Genomic DNA, 19,761 nt, shown 5'->3' with positions numbered 1-19,761 from the left:
TGGGCACATGTAGAACACGAACATGACCAAGTGCGACCTGCTCCCGGACGAAGTGGATGTCGAGCTCGATGTGCTTCGTCCGTCGGTGATGGACAGGGTTGGCAGGAAGGTACACCGTGGAGACGTTATCGCAGAAGACGAGTGTCGCCTTGGTGACCTCACAGAGCAACTCCTGAAGTAGTTGTCGTAGCCATGAACACTCCGCGACGGCGTTGGCCACAGCCCGATACTCGGCCTCGGCGCTCGTCGTTTAGACGACCACGAGATTAGAGAGGGCCCAAGGTAGACACAGTAGCCGGAAGTGGAGAGTCGAGTGTCGGGACACCCAGCCCAGTCGGCGTCGGAGTAGGCGACAAGACTGGTGTCCGGCTCGGCCGTCAGGGTAAGACCCATGGCTGTGGTGCCATGTATGTACCGAAGTATACGTTTCACGAGAGCCCAATGAGTGTCACGCGGAGCACGCATGTGAAGGCACTACTGCTGGACAGCATATTGAATGTCCAGACGCGTCAGTGTGAGGTACTGAAGCGCACCGATGATGGAGCGGTAGAAGGGAGCGTCAGACGCCGGAGAGCCCTCGACGGCGGACACCTTAGCCTTCGTATCAACAGACGTGGAAGCAGGCTTGCAGTTAAGCATGCCCGCTCGCTCCAGAAGCTCACATGCGTACTTCTGCTGGTGCAGGAAGAAGCCAGTAGCCCGGCGCTTGACCTCGATGCCGAGGAAGTAGTGGAGAGCCCCCCAAGTCCTTGAGGGCGAACTCAGTGCCAAGGCGAGCTGTGATCTGCTGAAGAAGCACTGGCGAGGACGCAGTCAGGATGATGTCGTCGATGTACAGTAGGAGGTACGCGGTGATGGGGCCCTGGTGGTAGACAAACAGGGAGGCATCGGACCGTGTGGACCGGAACCCCTGCTGCTGGAGGAAGACCGCGATCCGCTAGTACCAGGCCCGAGGCGCCTGCTTCAACCCGTATAGGGAACGGGAGAGCAAGCACACGTGGTCCGGATAGGCGGCGTCGACGAAACCAGTCGGCTGCTGACAGAACACCTGCTCGTCGAGATGGCCATGCAAAAAAGCATTAGACACATCGAGCTGGTGGACAGGCCAAGCGCGAGAAACAACAAGCTGGAGAACAACGTGAATCGTGCCCGGTTTGACAACCGGGGCGAAGGTGTCGGTGAAGTCCACGCCGGCGCGCTGGCGAAAGCCGCGCACCACCCAACACGCCTTGTAGCGCTCGAGAGAACTGTCGGGGCGAGTCTTGTGGCGGAAAACCCACTTGCCAGTGATGACATTGGCACGTGGTGGCCGCGGGACAAGCTGCCACGTACGGTTGCGTTGCAGGGCGTCAAACTCCTCACGCATTGCAGCTAGCCAGTTCGGATCCCGAAGGGCTGCGCGAGCAGAGGTGGGAAGCGGGGATGGTGTCGAGGTAGAAGCCGCGCACGCATACTCGTCCAACGGGTAGCGCGTGCTGGGACACAGCGTCCTAGTCCGAGCCCGAGTGGCCACACCGTTGAGGGGTGCAGCCGCGGTGGCGGGGGCCACGGCGGGAGCCGCGTCAGGGGCGGCCGCGGGAGCCGCAGCGGGGCCGGCCGCGTGAGCCGCAGCGGGGCCGGCCGCGGGAGTCGCAGCGGGGCCGGCCGAGGGGGCCGCGGCGACAGGGGCCGTGGTGGGGGCCGCGGCGGGGGCGGCCAAGGAGGCCGCGGCTGGAGCCGCAGCGCCGGGGGTCGCCGGCGCGGGGAGCGCGGGCAGGGCCGGACCCGGGGCGCGGCTGAACGGTCCGCCAGAGGTTGTGGCAGGGACGAACCGCGCCGCAGAAGACTCCGAAGGTGACGGTACCTACTGAAACGGGAACACGAGCTCATCAAAGTAAACATGTCGCGCGAGTTTATGACGGTACCTGCGGTGGGAGACTGGATCATAGCACCGATAACCTTTGGTGTTGGGAGGATAGCCAAGAAAGATGTAAGGGAAGGACCGGGGCGCGAGTTTATGAGGAGCAGTGGACGCGGTGCTAGGGTAACAGAGACACCCGAAAATGCGGAGACCATCATAAGATGGAACTGCACCGAAGAGGAGCTAGTGAGGGGTTTAGTTCCAGCGGGAACGACAGGGGCGAATGTTCATGAGTAGGCTGGCGGTCGCGAGCGCGCCCGGCCAGAACCGAGGAGGCACGTAGGAGTGAAAGAGCAACGTGTGGACACAGTCATTCAACGTGCGAAGGACGCGCTCGACGCGACCATTCTGCTGAGACGTGTAGGGGCAGGTGAGGCGAAAGATGGTGCCATGGGACGCAAGTAAATTGCGAACGGCGACGTTGTCAAACTCCTTGCCATTGTCAGTTTGCAAGGCGAGAATGGGACGACCGAACTGTGTGGTGACATATGAATAAAAAGCGGTGAGTGTGGCAAGAGCGTCGGACTTGCGACGGAGAGGGAAGGTCCACACATAATGAGTAAAGTCATCCAATATCACCAGATAGTATAAATAGCCCGTGTTGCTAGCAACCAGGGACGTCCAAACATCACTATGCAATAACTCAAACGGAAAGGTGGAAATGTTTGTAGACTCGCTAAAGGAAAGACGAATGTGCTTGCCAAGACGGCAAGCCTCACAAGTGTGATCGTCGACCTTATTACATGAGAAGGAAAAACTCTGAAGAATCTGACGCATAACGGTGGAGTTGGGATGACCAAGACGGGCATGCCAAAGATCGACACTGGCGGCGAAGGCGGCGGGGCGACGGGTGGTGGTGGCGCCGGAGGGATGCACTGGGTAAAGCTCGTCTGGGCTATCACATCGGCGGAGCACCATCCGTGTACGGGCGTCCTTCACAGAAAAACCGATATCGTCAAATTCAACAGTTATAGGATTCTCACGAGCAAGGCGACGAACGGAAACGAGATTAGTACTAAGTCAGGAGACACAAAAACATTAGACATATGCACATGAGTGGAAGTAGAAGGAAAAGACATATGACCAACGTGAGTAATGGGTAGAGAGGAACCGTTACCAACGGTGATACGGGTGGGAGTATGAACGCGAGTGGCAGACGTAAGGTTACCGGGATGAGCAGTCATGTGAGCAGTGGCGCCCGAGTCCATGTACCAGTCACCACCGCCACCATAGGAGCTCGGTGACGGGGCGGAGTGCAGTGCGGCGAGCAAGGCCGGGTCCCACGGTGGTGGCACCTGAGGAGAGTAGGACCCTCCGTAGGCCGGCGCGGGAGCAGCCCCGAAGGCCGTAGTGGCAGCGCCGTAGGTGGGCGCGGCCCCATAAGCTGGCGCGGCGGCGGCCCCATAGGCCGGCGCTGGCGGGAGGGCGGCACCATAGCCGCTGTAAGGAGCAGCGTTCTGCACGGCGAAGAGGGCCCGGTGACCACCGGGCGGGGCCCAAGGATGCCCGAAGCGGGAGCCCGAGGGACCGGCATGGAGTACGCGTGGACGATGCCTGTCCACGGGTTGGTGCCGTACGTCCATGGGGGAGTCACCTGCTGCTGCTGCTGACGAGCCCCCCCCCAGCGCCTGTTAATGCTTGCGGCCGCCCCCGCGGTGGTTGCCACGGCGCCCGCCTCCTTGCTGCTGGGGGGCAGCGGGAGGGGCGGGAGGCGCGGGCGGTAGGGGGAAGTACCCCGGAGGCGCGGGGGGCGGCGGCTGCTGGTGCGGCGCGGGTGGGGCGGCCGGTGGAGGGGCGCCGCGTGAGGTGCCGGCGGCGAGGGCGTGGTGCTGCACGCGCTTCTTGACTCCCTTCATCCGGTGCTCCTCCAACCTCAAGTACACCACAAACTTGGGGAAGGAGGGCTCCGGCATCAAGGTGAGGTTGGAGGCGGCGTTGCCGAAGTCCTCGTTGAGGCCGATGGTGAGCGTGCTGAGAAGGAGGTCGTCGTCCACCTTGGCTCCAATGTCACGGAGCTCGTCCGCCAATGTCTTCAGGCGGCGGCAGTAGTCATCAATGGACTGTTCATCCTGGTGAAAGTCAAAAAATTCCTGCTGCAAAAAAACGCGGCGCTGAAGCTTGTTGTCGGTGAAAAGGTCGTTCAGCTTGACCCACAGGGCGCGGGCGTCATCGCCGGCGCTCACGACCGTGTGGAACAAGTCCTTGGAGATGGTGGTGAAGAACCACCGGATGATCGTGGCATCGATCGCGGTCCACTCGGCGTCATCCACCAAGGCGCGGGAGTCCATGGTGCGATCCACGTGGTCCACGAGATTGTTCTCGCGGAAGAGCAGCGTGAAGTACGTCTTCCACGCGAAGTACGTGGAGTTGGAGGCGTCGAGGATGACGGCGACACGTGCGCGGACGTTGATGTCGCGGATCTCGGCGGGGTCGACGGCGAAGGGGTTGGAGTAGGTGGAGGCGTTGGACGACATGGCGGTGGGGTGGTGGGGAGGCGGCGGCGGCGCGGTTGCAGAGAAGCGGCGCAGCGGCGGGAGGCAGGCAGCGCGGCCGGGTGAGGCGGCGCGGCGTGGGAAGGAGGCGCGCGGAGTAGGGAGGGCGCGCGGGGAGGAGAGGCGGAGGCGGCGGCTTGGGGCGGCGGCGGCGGCGGCGGCCCGAGGCGGCGGCTAGGGTTAGCGGAAGCGGGGAAATCGACTTGCGATAGATACCATGTAGAGAATGATTTGGTGCATCGATAATAATTGATCGTGCACTAGGCATATATATATATATAGGTACAAGTGTGCGACCGGTATCTTGTCTCCTAAGATACACGTACATACAGAGGGAGACAGATATTACAGGTACTGCATACAGGACCCAGACCTACGTACATGTACACATGTTCAACAGTGAGGATGAAAATCTGATGACAAGTTCACCTGGTCATGCATGTATAAAACCGAAACAAGGAAACTACAACTGGAATGCATGCTGCCCACCAAGAGAAATACAGAATCCGAGCAGCAAGAAGATAGATAATGCCTGACCCCCGCGTCGTCCCTAGGGCGGCTTGGGGAACCCTAGTTGCGCCGCCGTCGCACCCCTATACTCTACAGCGCGCCCTCCTCCCGCCGCCGCCGGATGAGTCCGTCAGGCGAAGCCCGCGCTGGAAGACGGTGGCGGCAGGGATCTCCGCGCGCGCGGCGGCCTTGATCTCTGGCGTGAGCCCGTGGTGGTGGAAGACTCGTCCTCGGCGTCTCCGGCCGGCGTGACGGCCTCGTCCTATCACGGGTGAGGGGCTGCCGGCTGCTCGTGGCTGCCCCGACGCGAACAGCGACCCGAGGTTTCAGATCTGATCGTGGCGGGCTCGGCCTATCTGGCCCGTCAGCTCCGACTGACGGTGGGGTTGATGGTCGTGCGTGGTGGTGGCGCCGCCGCCGCGAAGGAGGTGCTTGGGCCAGTAGGTTCGAATGCTGGCGGCACTGGGGTTCCCCATCCTCGTCCAGCAGCGTAAAGGTGTGGAGGTAGGGTTGCTCCGGGCGAAAGTAGATGGCGCACCGTGTGCGGATATCGCTCTCCTCCTGGGGCCGTCGTGGAGCTCTCCGACCTCCTCCGCTCTCGGGTCACTTTCCTTGGGTGAAAGCCTAGGACCTGCGGTGCAGGGCCAGATGATGGCGTAACACGTCGCTTCCCCTCCTGAGGGTGTCGTCTTGAAGATTGTGATTCCCTATTTGCTTTCCCGGGGCTGGACTTGCACGGCATCGTGGCAGGTGGCCGGCGATGCGCCTAGAGGTGGAGCGGTGTTTCCTCCTCCGCATCGAAGATGACAGATCTTGGCGGCGTGGCGCTATGGAGTCTCGGCGTTCGATGCGGGTAGATGGACTCGCGTGAGAGGTTGGAGCTATCTGGCGTCATGGTGACGTCGATGGTAGGCCTCACAAGGTCGATGTGTCGGCAAATGCTCTGAAGATGGATTGGTGAAAGACGGCATAGGCGGCCTATGAGAGTGTGCGGGACTGGTGTATGCCCCAGACCAGGCAGTGGCTTGGTTGGGGCCTTCGGTTCTAGATGCTAGGCTTGCTACGAGGTCTGTTTGGCATTAGGCTCGGACTATCAGCACCCTTCATCAGGTGGATAGGAGTAGCGACAGATGTTGTCAGAACGGTGGCTTCAGACTTACTGATGTATTACTTTGTAAGGTCTTCGTCAATAATTAATAAAATGAATGCATGCATCGCTCAGATGCAGAGGCCGGGGGTCTTCCTCCTTTTCAAAAAATAAAATAAAATTATGGACTGCTTTGATGGATCAATCTTATTGGCTAATGCCATATACATGATCCACATAAAGGGTCTAAGTGTGATTTTCAGGAACTTGCGAGGTGATAGCCCCAAAGAACCGTGATCCTGCCAATCACAGTACTTGCACCCATGTCTAATGATTAGCACTATGCATGTGTTTCCAATCTATCGTAATCTCGCCACTTCTGTAATAATGTAAGCTGCCTGTGGGCCCTGCCGTTACATAGCTAACTTCTGCATGTCTTTTCTTTTAGCAAACAATGTCTGTTGATCTGTCATTCGATTAGATAGATACAAAACCCGTCTTTTAACCTAAAAGGGAAGGGAATCCGGCGAAACTAGCAAGGCATAATCGCCCGCTCTTGCATCACACAACAAACCCCCCAACGGCCATGGATTGCTTAGCTTAATCACACTTGATCGGAAGCACGCACATTATGATTCGTCGAGAGTCCGTGGCCAGCACAACAGCCCAGCAAAAGTCCAGCGGTCTTGTGCAAACTTGTCCAGCACGTATGGCTCATTTTCCATTCTTTCACGTATAGTACTATGCTTGCTATGTAAATACAACTCTTGTACTTCTGTTGAGCGATTAATAAAATGACAGTCACCGGGTTGGAAAAAGGTGCAACGAGCGGCAGAGCGATATGTCTGCTCGTCCATGTACAGCAGCATCTGGACTTCCATTTTGTAACTGTAATTTAAAATTCAAGTTTGTTGTTCCAACAGCATGCAGCAACCAAAACGAAGAAGCCCATGTTCACTGCTGGTGCTGTATTAACGACAAGCTACCTCTCTGAGGCATCGACATTCCCCTTGCGTAGAAAATTAATACCGTCTTTTGCCCCCCTAGCTGTTAGAGATGTCTTAAAGATGAAAAAAAAAGTCTTATATTAAGATAAAGAGGAAGTATAATCAAGTCATCGATAGCTTAATTGGCCTCTTAGGACTCATAACCTAGCTTAAAATACAGTGATTGCAATGACAAGGTGATATGGATGGCAGTATGGTATTTGGTTACATGTAATAAAAAAAACTGTCTCAGCACTAGATCCGCGCAGCTGGATCCACGTTGTCGATAGCTTTATTGAGGTGGATTGTCCCTACTCTGAATTTTACTGTGTCGGCTTTCCCCTCTCCCCCCTATTTTCAACCAGAAGTTGACGCCACAGACTGTAAACTGATATTCATCCATTTCTGTTCATACTCCAACATAGTACAACGTGTATGCACAGCTCATGGTCTGAAGTTGGAACTGATCACCCAACAGAACGGTTTAATTAAGTTGTACTAATACAAGACGTGAGCACCTCTCGCTGGCCACGCATGTTCGTCCCATGTCCGATCTTTAATTTTGTCCGCAACATGGCCGCAACCATCCCGACCGCGACTACTACACAAGATCATAACTGATTATCTTTTTCATTTATAAACAAAGTACTGTATATTTACACAGTGAGTACGAATATCGATGACAAGTTCACCTGGCCATGCATGTATAAAACTAGGAAGTTTCACCTGGAATTCATGCTACGCACGAAGAGAAATACAAAATCCGAGCACCAATTCTGGATTGCTTGGACGGAACAATCTTATTGGCTAATGCCATATATATCATCCATAAGGGTCTAACGTGTGATTTGCAGGAACTTGCGACGTGATAACCGCAAAAAACTGTGATCCTGCCAATCACAGTAGTACTTGCACCCATGTGGCCATGTCTAATGATTAGCACTATGCATGTGTTTCCAAACTGTCGTAATCTCACCACTTCTCTCTAATCTTTAGCTTCGTGTGGGGCCCGGCTTCTACCTAGCCCCTCTTGTGCATCTGTTTTATCAAAAAAATGTTGTTGGTCTGTCATTCGATTAGATAGAAACAAAAACTGTTCTAAGCTGAAAGGGAAGGGAATCTGGCAAAATTGCATTACGATCATCGAAGAAATGGCCAACACGACTACCTAGTACTCTCCGTTTTTTGTCGGCGCAACAACAACGATCTATCGTCGGTTCATCCATGGACAGCAGCATCTGGACTTCCTTTTGTGGGCAGCTCTAGTTTAACACTCATTTTTTTCAACAGCATGCAGCAACCAAAACGAAGAAACCCATGTTCACTGCTGGTGCTGGATTAACTACTTGCTACCACTCTTGAAGGCATTGACTTTCCTTTTGCCTAGAACACTAAGACCTTTTTTTGTCCACCTGTGTAGTTAGAGATGTCTTAACAGATCTAATCAAGTCATCGACATCTTAATTGGCCTTTTGCAACTCGTGATTAACCTAACTTAAAATCCAATGATTGTAGTGTCAAGGTGCTAATGCATGTCAACAACCCCGGTCGAGATGTTCATGCCATGGTTAATGAAAATCCTAGTCCTAAGCCAGGTGGGTTACAGAAATGGTCACGGATTGTCCCACCTCACCCCCACCCGCTCCCCCTCGTATTTCACTGGTGGGCTTCCCCCCCCCCCCCCCCCCCCCCAAAGAAATGGCCAACACGACTACCCAGTACTCTCTGCTTTTTGTTGGCGCAACAACAATGGGCGGCAGAAGGATCCGTCGTCGGTTCATCCATGGACAACAACATCTGGACTTCCTTTTGTGGGTAGCTCTAGTCTAAAACTCTTTTTTTTTCAACAGCATGTAGCAACCAAAACGAAGAAACCCATGTTCACTGTTGGTGCTGGATTAACTACTTGCTACCACTCTTGAAGGCATTGACTTTCCTTTTGCCTAGAAAACCAAGACCTTCTTTTGTCCACCTGTGTAGTTAGAGATGTCTTAACAGATCTAATCAAGTCATCGACAGCTTAATTGGCCTTTTGCAACCTGTGATTAACCTAACTTAAAATCCAGTATTGCAGTGTTAATGCAGGAGATCAACAAACCCGATCGAGATGTTCATGCCATGGTTAATGAAAATCCTAGTCCTAAGCCAGGTGGGTTACAGAAATGGTCACAGATTGTGCCACCTCACCCCCACCCGCTCCCCCTCGTATTTCACTGGTGGGCTTCCCCCTCCCCCCCCCCACAAAGAAATGGCCAACACGACTACCCAGTACTCTCTGCTTTTTGTTGGCGCAACAACAACGAGCGGCAGAAGGATCTATCATCGGTTCATCCATGGACAACAGCATCTGGACTTCCTTTTGTGGGTAGCTCTAGTTTGAAACTCATTTTTTTCAACAACATGCAGCAACCAAAATGAAGAAACCCATGTTCACTGCTGGTGCTGGATTAAGTACTTGCTACCACTCTCGAAGGCATTGACATTCCTTTTGCCTAGAAAACCAAGACCTTCTTTTGTCCAACTGTGTAGTTAGAGATGTCTTAACAGATCTAATCAAGTCATCGACAGCTTAATTGGCCTTTTGCAACTTGTGATTAACCTAACTTAAAATCCAGTGATTGCTGTGTCAAGGTGCTAATGCAGGAGATCAACAACCCCGGTCGAGATGTTCATGCCATGGTTAATGAAAATCCTAGTCCTAAGCCAGGTGGGTTACAGAAATGGTCACAGATTGTCCCACCTCACCCCCACCAACTCCCCCTCGTATTTCACTGGAGCCCCCCCCCCTCGAAGAAATGGCCAACGAGACTACCCAGTACTCTTCGCTTTTTGTCGGCGCAACAACAACGAGCGGCAGAAGGATCTGCCGTCGGTTCATCCATGGACAGCAGCATCTGGACTTCCTTTTGTGGGTAGCTCTAGTTAAAACTCATTTTTTTCAACATCATGCAGCAACCAAAACGAAGAAAGCCATGTTCATTGTTGTTGCTAGATTAACTACTTGCTACCACTCTCGAAGGCATTGACTTTCCTTTTGCCTAGAAAACTAAGACCTTCTTTTGTCCACTTGTGTAGTTAGAGATGTCTTAACAGATCTAACCAAGTCATCAACAGCTTAATTGGCCTTTTGCAACTCGTGATTAACCTAACTTAAAACCAGTGATTGCAGTGTCAAGGTGCTAATGCAGGAGATCAACCACCCCGGTCAAGATGTTCATGCCATGGTTAATGAAAATCCTAGTCCTAAGCGAGGTGGGTTACAGAAATGGTCTTAACTTCCGTAGAATTTGTTGGTATGTCTAATAACACTCCATCCTTATTATTCAGATCAGCAATTTTTCCTTTTATTAAGCAGAGTGGACAAAAATTACTAATCATCACCAGAAAAGAAACTAAACTTACTACCCCAAGATTAAGAAAAACTCTAATAGTCCATATTGAATTCATGCCCCAACCAACTCATCCAAAATTTGGAACTATAGGAAAGGGCCGGATATTATACTCCAAACCCCCCTCACGTCTATGGCAGACCTCAATTATTTATTGTCTTTTTGGGTTTTAAATTCTGAACCTCTTGGTTGCAAGTTGTATGCACGAGCAATACATTTGAATAGCCCATGACCACAAGTTTTTTTGTGTATATAAGAGTTTAGAGGGTAGACGTGGTAGACGTGCTCGGGCTGCTTACTAGTAAATGTGATTTGTGTACCTAAATGAATACTAAACATAAATGGTTATCTTCTTTGATGTCGACCGACCAATGCAATTCAAGGCATGGAGTTGCTCTGCTTTGTGTATGGCAATGTATGAATTTTCTGCTCCCTACCCTTTGTACTGTATTTAACTCTTTCAAAAAATAAATAACGAGGAGGGTGCTTTCCTCGGCAGCGCCTGTCATGTATTTCCGCGGTGCCAGGATCCAACGAGGGCGGAGCTATATGCGTGTAGAAGAGCAGTGCAACTAGCGGAAGAACTAAATATTCCCAACCTGCATGTTGAGATGGACTGCCGCGAGATAGTTTGCAAGGTGCAGAGCAAGGAGAAGGACTTGTCTTCGTTGGGACCGGTCATTGAGGAGGTCAAGCAAATGTTGGCTACGAGGGAGAGATGAAGGGTCACTTAGGTTAGACGTTTAGCAAATAAAGCAGCACATCTGCTAGCGAGAGAGGGTGTAGCGAATAACCTTTGTAAGGTCTGGTTGCATGTACCACCTGACTGTATTTTGCATGTTTGTCTCAGACGAGATCCCAGTTTGGGATGTTTAAATAAAGTTTGAAGCGAGTTTAAAAATAAATAACGAATCACCTAAATAGTCCTTTGTGTTCTAGTATCAATGTGAGACCAATCAAGTTTTTTCTTATTGAGAATCAACGTGCGGGGCGAGGTGGAGAGCCTCCCCGCGTAAATGTATTACTCAAAAGAGCTGCGGCAAGCTGCGAGTGTAAAATTACAATGGCACGAAAAGAGGTGGGCTCGCCACGAGAAGACAACCTCCTTGTCACCTACGAAGCACCGATACGGCAGATTTCTGTGTATCGCCGTTCCGTACGCCACCGATACTCCGATACGCCAGATACGGCTTAGATATGGTATCCCAGAAGTATCCCCTTTTTTGATTTAAAGAAAAAAGAAAAAAATGCCGATACGGCTGTGAAACGCGCGAGACATGGCTGGGACACGCCGATGCAGCCCTGAGCGAGCCCAATAGCCCACGATGGGTCGACTAAACCTAGCTCTCTCTCTCGCACGGTCGCACCCTGTCGTCACCACTCACCAAGAAGGGATCGAGGGCGCCGCCGCCGCCCCCGCCACAGCCATCAGTTGCTCGCCGCCGCCGCCGCCGCCTGGAGTGGCTCGCCATCGCCGCCGCCGTCGCCGCCTGGAGTGGCTCGCCCCAGCCCCTTCCTGGAATCCCATCTCTGCCTCTCTTCTGCTCTTCTCCGCCGGCGACACAAGGTAAACACCCGAGCCCCGATGTGTTGTACTGATGTATGGTTGATCCATTGATGTATGCTTGGGGCTTGTCTATGCTGACTTTATGTATCGTTGATCCATTTATGTAGGCAGAAATAGCACTCTCATAGTCATAGGCTCATAGCTCATAGATGTATACTCTAGTAATAGTTCGATCTGTTCCTGCTAGCTAATGTTGGATAAAATTGCTTGTTGATGTTTCTAGCTTGCTGCTTTTTGATGTTTGTGGGGTAAAATTACTTGCTGATGTTGCTGCTGCCTCCTGTTGCCAGGGAAGAAGATACAAGTATACACCATGTCATCTGCGGGCAGTAGCATGGCAGCAAGCCAATCTTCAGTCGGTGGTACTGCGAGCAACAACATTGACGTTGATGGTGCAGGGGAAGAGGTTGAGAATGGTGTTGTCAATCCGAAATACCCATTCTGGAAGCATGCTACAAAACTAGCAAGAGACCCATCAGGTCGAGGAGGCAACACACGTTTCCGTTGCTACTTCTGTATGAATGATTTCCCAGGCAGCTATACAAGAATAAGAGCGCATCTTCTTAAGATATTAAATGTAGGCATAAACTCTTGTACCAAGATAACACAACCTCTTTTTGAGGAACTTCGCAAGGAAGATAAGGCAGCTGCTCTACTTATTTCACATAGTAAAACTAGGAACACACTTCCTCTACCACCCTTTGAGGAATCTGGTTCATTGGCATCATCAAGGAAAAGAAAGGCAACAGGAAAGCAATCTGGGATTTCAGAAAGTTTTCATTCATAGGTTCGACAACAAGCTGATGCTCTCATTGCAAGAATGTTCATCACCGGAGGTATGCAACTTTGCATTACAATGTCAATTATTGTTGTCTTTTTTAAGCATAGTTGTTTACTAGTTATTTTGTCTATAGGGGTTCCCTTCAATCTAGCAAGAAATCCTTACTATCGGGAGTCCTACAATTTTATCGCAAAAAATGAAATGGGTGGCTATGTGCCTCCTGGATATAACGCATTGAGGACAACCTGTCTTGCAAAAGAGAAGAAACATGTTGGGAGGATGCTAGAGCCCCTCAAGTCCACGTGGCCGCTCAAAGGAGTGACTATTGCGACTGATGGGTGGGCTGACCCTCAAAGGAGACCAATTTTGAACTTCATGGCTGTGACAGAGAGTGGTCCAATGTTTCTAAAGGCGGTCAACACTGAAGGGGAGGTAAAAACTATTGTTTGTACCTAGATTAACTCATTTTTGTCTCATTTTTGTATAAATTACTTGCTGATTGTTCATTGTCTTCAATGGTAGACCAAATCTAAGCAATTTGTATTTGAGAGGATGAAGGAAGTGGTTGAGGAGATTGGATCCGAGAATGTGGTCCAAGTGATCACGGACAATGCATCCAATGTCAAAGGTGCTGGATTGATGATCCAAGCAAAGTACACCAATATTTACTGGACTCCTTGCATTGTGCACTGCCTCAATCTTGTGTTGAAGGAGATATGTGATCCAAAGATGCATGATGAAGACTTTGAAGTTCTTAACTTTATAAAAGAGGTTTCCGAACTAGCTCTCTTTGTCAAGAACTTCATAATGACCCATGGCATGAGGTTGTCAATGTTGAATGAGTTTAGCAAACTTAAGTTTCTTCACATAGCAGAAACCAGATTTGCAAGTGTTGTCATTATGTTGAAGAGGTTTCTTTTAATCAAGGATGCACTCACACTAATGGTTGTTCATGCAAATTGGGCTAATTATAGAGAGGATGATCCTCCTACAGCTCAAAGGGTGAAGGAACTTATTTTGAGTGATGTGTGGTGGGATAAAATTGCATACATTGTCTCTTTCACCTCACCCATATATGCAATGATAAGGCTGACCGACACGGACAAACCATCTCTCCATTTGATATACGAGATGTGGGACGACATGATGGAGAAGGTGAGTGATTCTTTTAGCTTTCTTCATCTTCATTGGGAATTATTGATGTGTATTGCTTGCTGATTTTAATTGTCGCCATGTTCATAGGTGAGAGTTCCTATTTATCGTTATGAAAAGAAGGAGCTCAATGAAGATTGTGCTCTCTATATCGTTATCAAGAAAAAACTTCTAAAACGTTGGAAGAAGAGTAGTACCCCCCCCCCTCCATTGTTTGGCTCACTCGTTGAATCCGAGGTTTGCTCTTTATATATGTTTGTCATTTGACAATCTCAAGTTCTCAACTTTAAAAGGTTTGCTGATTTTATGTTGTCATGTTAATAGGTACTACAGTCCAAATTGGGTTGGGGCAGTCTGTGGCCGTGTTACCCCCCTTGATGATAATGAGATTTTTCAAATGAGAAACCAGTGTTTGCAGAAGTTATTTCCAGATCCAAATGACCACAAGACCGTCAAGAAAGAATTTGCGGATTTTGCTCTAATGATGAATGACTTCCAGAATGCAGATTCAATTGAAGATAGAGATGATTTTGAACCAAAGCAATGGTGGGGCACTCATGGAGGAAGCACAAAGTTCTTGAAAAGTTTGGCATTGAAGTTACTTGGTCAGCCTTCATCTTCGTCTTGTTGTGAAAGGAATTGGAGTTCATATTCCTTCATCCATAGTTCTGAGAGAAACAAGCTCACTCCTGAACGTGCTGAGGATTTAGTGTTCTCACATAACAACTTGCGTTTGCTTTCAAGACAATCTGAGGCTTATCATGCTGGGCCAAGCCGGATGTGGGATGTGGGTGGAGATGGGGTTGAGAGCTTCACTGGTGTTGGCATCCTTGAAGGTGCTAACCTGACACTTGATGAACCTGAATTGGAGGCTGAGATCACGAATGCTCTCACTTGAGTTCCTGTTGTTATGTTGTAATGTATTGTTTGACTATGGGTCTATGGTCACATGGCCTTGTATCTTCCTGTTCCTGTTGTTATGTTGTAATGTACTATTTGACTGTGGATTCCTTTTTATCATGTCAACTTAGTGAACTTTTGCATTATTTGGCTATGGTCATTGAGAATTTAGAACTGAAACTTGCTGGAATTTGTTGGAGGCTGAGATCAAGGAAGTTTATATTAATTTCATCATTTGGTATGCTACTGCCCCAAGCCAACTTGTTTACAACTTCTTCACTTTTCATGCTTATCTATTTCATATTATCAAGTCTAATATCATGTGATGTATTTTCTATTTTGCAATCACCATGAGGAGTTGAGGGCCTGGATGATCATTCAAGAGTGAAAAGAAAGGAGGCATGGAAACAATCAGGCAACCAATAGGCGGTATTTTGATCCCATCTCACACATTTTATTATATTCGTTTTAATTACATGTCATTTTATTATAGTTTATATATGCTTGCCGTATCGCCGTATTGTTGTTCTTAAAAATTGCCGTATCCCGTATCGCCGTACCGGTATCGCCGTATCAGTGTCGCCGTATCGGTGCTTCGTAGCTTGTCACATGGTTTACGCAACCATTGTGACCACAAGTCTCAAGTCAGAGATAAAAAGCCGGAGAGTGATTACATACTGTCGATCCTGGGCCCTAAAGGCCATGTCGTTCCTGGCGTCCTAAATCTTTCATGGCGATGCGAGAAGCACGAACGGCCACATGCGAGACCAACGGCGCGTTGCTCGGTTGATTCGGAGGAAACCGAGCGAAAAAAGTAAAATGCGAACCCAAAACACCGAAAATAAAACACTAGAATGACACAGAATGTGGTTTCGTAAAAAACAAAAGTTCAAACCGAGATGTGATGACGTCTTCCCCGTATTTTGTAAGGACGTTGACTTCTCTCTGATAATGGCATCTCTTTCTGTCGGTGAGAAAATTGAAAAGAACACAAAGGCTACTTGGTTTGGTGAGCAGGGCATCGCGGTTCGGTACGCGGGTACATTCTCGTGTAGGCACCCACGACAATGGTTGGCCGAGCTAGTATTTTTGAACTACAACTGCCAACGGCCGCATAATAAAACCGTGGAGCAACGAATCTTCCCCTTCTGAACTACTACTATCATACGTACGTACGTACTCCAGTCTCCAGACGAGCCGCACGTAACACATGCCAGATTTGCAACGTCAATGTTCATTGAAGTTTACGGTTAACCTACTACATATACAGCGACTGGGTACGTGCTAGTAGCTCTCTCCGTGTTTCATATGGACCACACCACGTCACCGCACGTACGCGACCGAAATGAATTGAGCATGCGGGATGCACGTACGGGTCACGGTCGAGATGGCAACGGCGCAACAACGGCCCCTGCCTGCCTGCCGACTAGCTTCGCTCCCTAGGCGACGGCGCATCAAGCTAGTTGCACACACGTCTGCTTTTTCCGGCCGGCCGGCCTGGCTATACATGGATGGCTAGGTTGCCTCTTGTCTCTCGTCAACGGCTCAAGTTTTTGATCGACCGGTTTACCGTGAGAAGACAAATAAAAATGGACATGCCAGTAAGCTATTTCATTTTGTTCACCTATGATACGCACTTTGGACTGCGTATATGCCTTGCCAGAAGCTACATCCATGCATCCATATCCATGAAAGTAACGGAATCATCATATAATGTTCTCTTGCTAATTGACTCAACTGGACAAACAAACGTTCCCCAAATACATGGTGCCAGTATACTAGTGCCCCATTGTGCATTCCATTTTCCTTCAAATACATGGACAAACAAACGTTCCCCAAACAATAGTGGCATTGTTCGCAAAAATAAAATTAAATGTTAGTATAAAACGTACTAATCTAAAGCACTAGTATAGAGAGCTACGTTTTGGTGGCCGGCCGTAATCTCGTGCCGTGCATGTATCGCCGCGATGTGTGCTCCCTTTTTCTCGATTGCTATATACACGGTGCCTGATGAGTTGGAATACAGCCGTGCTATGGGCTGGTGTGCCACCGTTGTACGTGGGCCTGGACGGCACGCGGTGTACGCAGGCACCTCCCTGCTGAGGTCATTTAAAGATTGGCCCATGTATCTGCAACGGTGGCTGGTACAAATATTAATCGCCGCTTTAATGGGCCGATCTGGCGCTGCAGCTGCTTAACCACATGATCGGTTTCTTTTTCTTTCCTTGGTCGTCTCTTGTTGTGCGGAGCGGCGATTCGCCATGGATGGCCTCGAGTTCTTCTTTGAGGAAGAAGAATCTGGGTGAGAGCCACCGGCCATATTGTCTCTCTTGCAGTTACTCCTTTCGATTTGGGATTTATTTGTTATTCTGCTGCTTCGGTTTTCGGTACTTGTTCTTGATTTCTTCTCCCCTTGTTTCGTTGGATCTGACTTGGTCGTTAACTTCTGTGTCCTGCAGATTGGTTCCTAGGCTAGATGCGGGAGATATTTTGGATGGTGGGATAGATGTTGTGGAGTTGTGGTTGCTTCTATCCATGAAGCTCGCGGGCCCTCGGCTGATCTGACATGTTCTGAGCCCATGGACAGCAGCGGCGGCGAAGGGCATGCCGGAGATGTGGAAGAGGATGTTGGCTTATTCTGCAACGGCGGAAGTGAGGTCGTTCGTGACTCAAACGACATGCCCACTGATTGCGAGAAAGTTGCATCTGTGGGAGAAGATGGAGATGCAGATGGTGTCATCGTCAACAATTCAAAGGGCTCCTGCTGGAGTCGACGGTAACAGACACATGTTTGATTTTGCTCTTATCTTTCATCTGTACCACTGATTCTAGCTTTCTGCACTAGCCTGTAGCAAAAGAACACACACCCGTGGGGGTGTTTTTCCACCGTGAACAACCCAAAAAATGTTTCGTTCTTATAGTTCTGATGCTAGCTTGAGAACCACAAACTTTAATCCTAGGTGTCACCCTTATAGAACGTAAATACATGATTCTGCATCAATGTTCAGTACTGAATTTTTAGGGATTACTCTTCCTATCTAGGTTTGGACTGCTAGAAAATATAGTTAACAGAATTTTGTTGGTGTCAACAATCACTTCCAAAGCATTATTTTTGGTGGTGTGCTGATGAGCGATGAGAAAATCGACACTTTCAAATGGATATTTACAGAGTTCTTCCATATGATAGGTGCTCCTCAGCCGCGCACAATCCTCACAGGTATGAAAGATTGTTCTCGATTAAATGTGACATTTTGACACTGGCCCTTTTTTCACAGGTGATGATCCAGATTGGTCTGCAAGAGGTTCCGGCAAAACATGTGCTAAAGCATTGGAAAAGGGATGCAAGGGATATACTGCCTTCAGAATTTATCCGTTACCAGAAAGACAAAGGTCCTCTCAAGTACTCCTAGCGGCGACATAACAATCTGCATCTACTTTGCTTTGAAATTGTTAGACTTGGTGACATCAATGTCGATGCATATACTCTTGTCATGGAGCAGCTAAGAAATGCAAAGGCATTGCTTGAACCGGTAGCCGTTGTACGTGATGGCATGGGATTATCCGACAGAGAAATGGCAGGTGATTCTACAGTCTCGTCTATAGCGCACAAACAACATTTTGGTCCAGTGAATCAGGTGCAGAGTGACTCGCAATGTTTAGACAGCTTTGGGGCACCATCCAAGAAGAGACCAGCGGGGCGGCCTACAACAAGCCGCGACAAAGCGCTATATGAACAACCGGCTAAAAGGAGCCGTTTTTGTTCAATCTGCCATGGTCAAGGGCACAAGAGCACAACATGTCCGCAGCGCGGTGATCTTCCGAAGGCGCCAAGGAAGTCGCCTCGCTGCTTCAGGTGGAGTCTGACAGGACACAGGAGGAACACTTGCACCAACACGCCTAGGGCGGATTTCTACTAGTGATGTTGTTATGTTTTTATGGTTGAAGTGTAGCAGTTCATTGAACTGTGCTTATGTCGGATGTTAGGCTGCTAGCAACTCTGCACTATGATAGTGAGAATCTGTATCTGTACTTTGCTGTTGTGTTCGATAATTACTCAGAGACTCCGTGATTTCAGTTTCATTCCTCTTGTTTCAGACATTTTTGGGTGTGTTGCTGATGAAAAACAGGTGCCGCAAGAGCCGGTACGCGCTGTGACAGTGACATGCATCTGTGCAGCGCTCCTGTGCGGCTGTGCCTGCTATTATACATGAGCCCGCACTTTTTACTAATTGGCAAATACGAGCACTGTGTATCCTCCGCTTCTATGAATACATGCAGAATACAGTGGAGTCGTGCCTCCTTGGCACCGACCGCAACGGGTCCTAACGGGGCTGATTACGGCCTGCATGGTGCTCGGCCACCAAAAGCCAATTTCCACTAGTATACTGGAATAAAACATTTTTACCCATAAGCAGCGGCGGCGAAGGGCATGGACAGCAGCGGCGGCGAAGGGCATGCCGGAGATGTGGAAGAGGATGTTGGCTTATTCTGCAACGGCGGAAGTGAGGTCGTTCGTGACTCAAACGACATGCCCACTGATTGCGAGAAAGTTGCATCTGTGGGAGAAGATGGAGATGCAGATGGTGTCATCGTCAACAATTCAAAGGGCTCCTGCTGGAGTCGACGGTAACAGACACATGTTTGATTTTGCTCTTATCTTTCATCTGTATCACTGATTCTAGCTTTCTGCACTAGCCTGTAGCAAAAGAACACACACCCGTGGGGGTGTTTTTCCACCGTGAACAACCCAAAAAATGCTTCGTTCTTATAGTTCTGATGCTAGCTTGAGAACCACAAACTTTAATCCTAGGTGTCACCCTTGTAGAACGTAAATACATGATTCTGCATCAATGTTCAGTACTGAATTTTTAGGGATTACTCTTCCTATCTAGGTTTGGACTGCTAGAAAATATAGTTAACAGAATTTTGTTGGTGTCAACAATCACTTCCAAAGCATTATTTTTGGTGGTGTGCTGATGAGCGATGAGAAAATCGAC

General features: G+C 49.7%; 1 protein-coding gene and 1 long non-coding RNA gene across 2 annotated transcripts; both read left to right on the top strand.

Moving 5' to 3' along the window:
• The first annotated feature begins 11,702 nt into the window (after positions 1-11,702).
• On the top strand, positions 11,703-14,910 carry LOC123064347 (uncharacterized). The gene is made up of 6 exons (XM_044487841.1): positions 11,703-11,931; positions 12,222-12,767; positions 12,846-13,144; positions 13,235-13,867; positions 13,955-14,101; positions 14,189-14,910. Exons 2-6 carry the CDS (start codon positions 12,752-12,754, stop codon positions 14,240-14,242), a joined length of 1,149 nt encoding a protein of 382 aa, XP_044343776.1. The 5' UTR covers positions 11,703-11,931; positions 12,222-12,751; the 3' UTR covers positions 14,243-14,910.
• Positions 14,911-16,838: 1,928 nt separating this feature from the next.
• Positions 16,839-18,844, top strand: LOC123064346 (uncharacterized). Its single transcript, XR_006430684.1, has 2 exons — positions 16,839-17,066; positions 17,224-18,844. It is a non-coding gene; the product is annotated as an uncharacterized lncRNA (long non-coding RNA).
• Positions 18,845-19,761: the final 917 nt, after the last annotated feature.

Source organism: Triticum aestivum, chromosome 3B, assembly GCF_018294505.1.
Source record: "Triticum aestivum cultivar Chinese Spring chromosome 3B, IWGSC CS RefSeq v2.1, whole genome shotgun sequence".
Classification (NCBI taxonomy): domain Eukaryota; kingdom Viridiplantae; phylum Streptophyta; class Magnoliopsida; order Poales; family Poaceae; genus Triticum; species Triticum aestivum.
Note: the sequence above shows the minus strand (reverse complement) of the source record. Positions and strands in the feature narration are given on the sequence as shown.

Excerpts from the sequence above, each read along its gene's own strand:
- LOC123064347 (XM_044487841.1), top strand. Across the intron at positions 13,145-13,234 it reads CGGTCAACACTGAAGGGGAG|ACCAAATCTAAGCAATTTGT; the intron begins GTAAAAACTATT and ends CTTCAATGGTAG. Across the intron at positions 13,868-13,954 it reads GGGACGACATGATGGAGAAG|GTGAGAGTTCCTATTTATCG; the intron begins GTGAGTGATTCT and ends CCATGTTCATAG.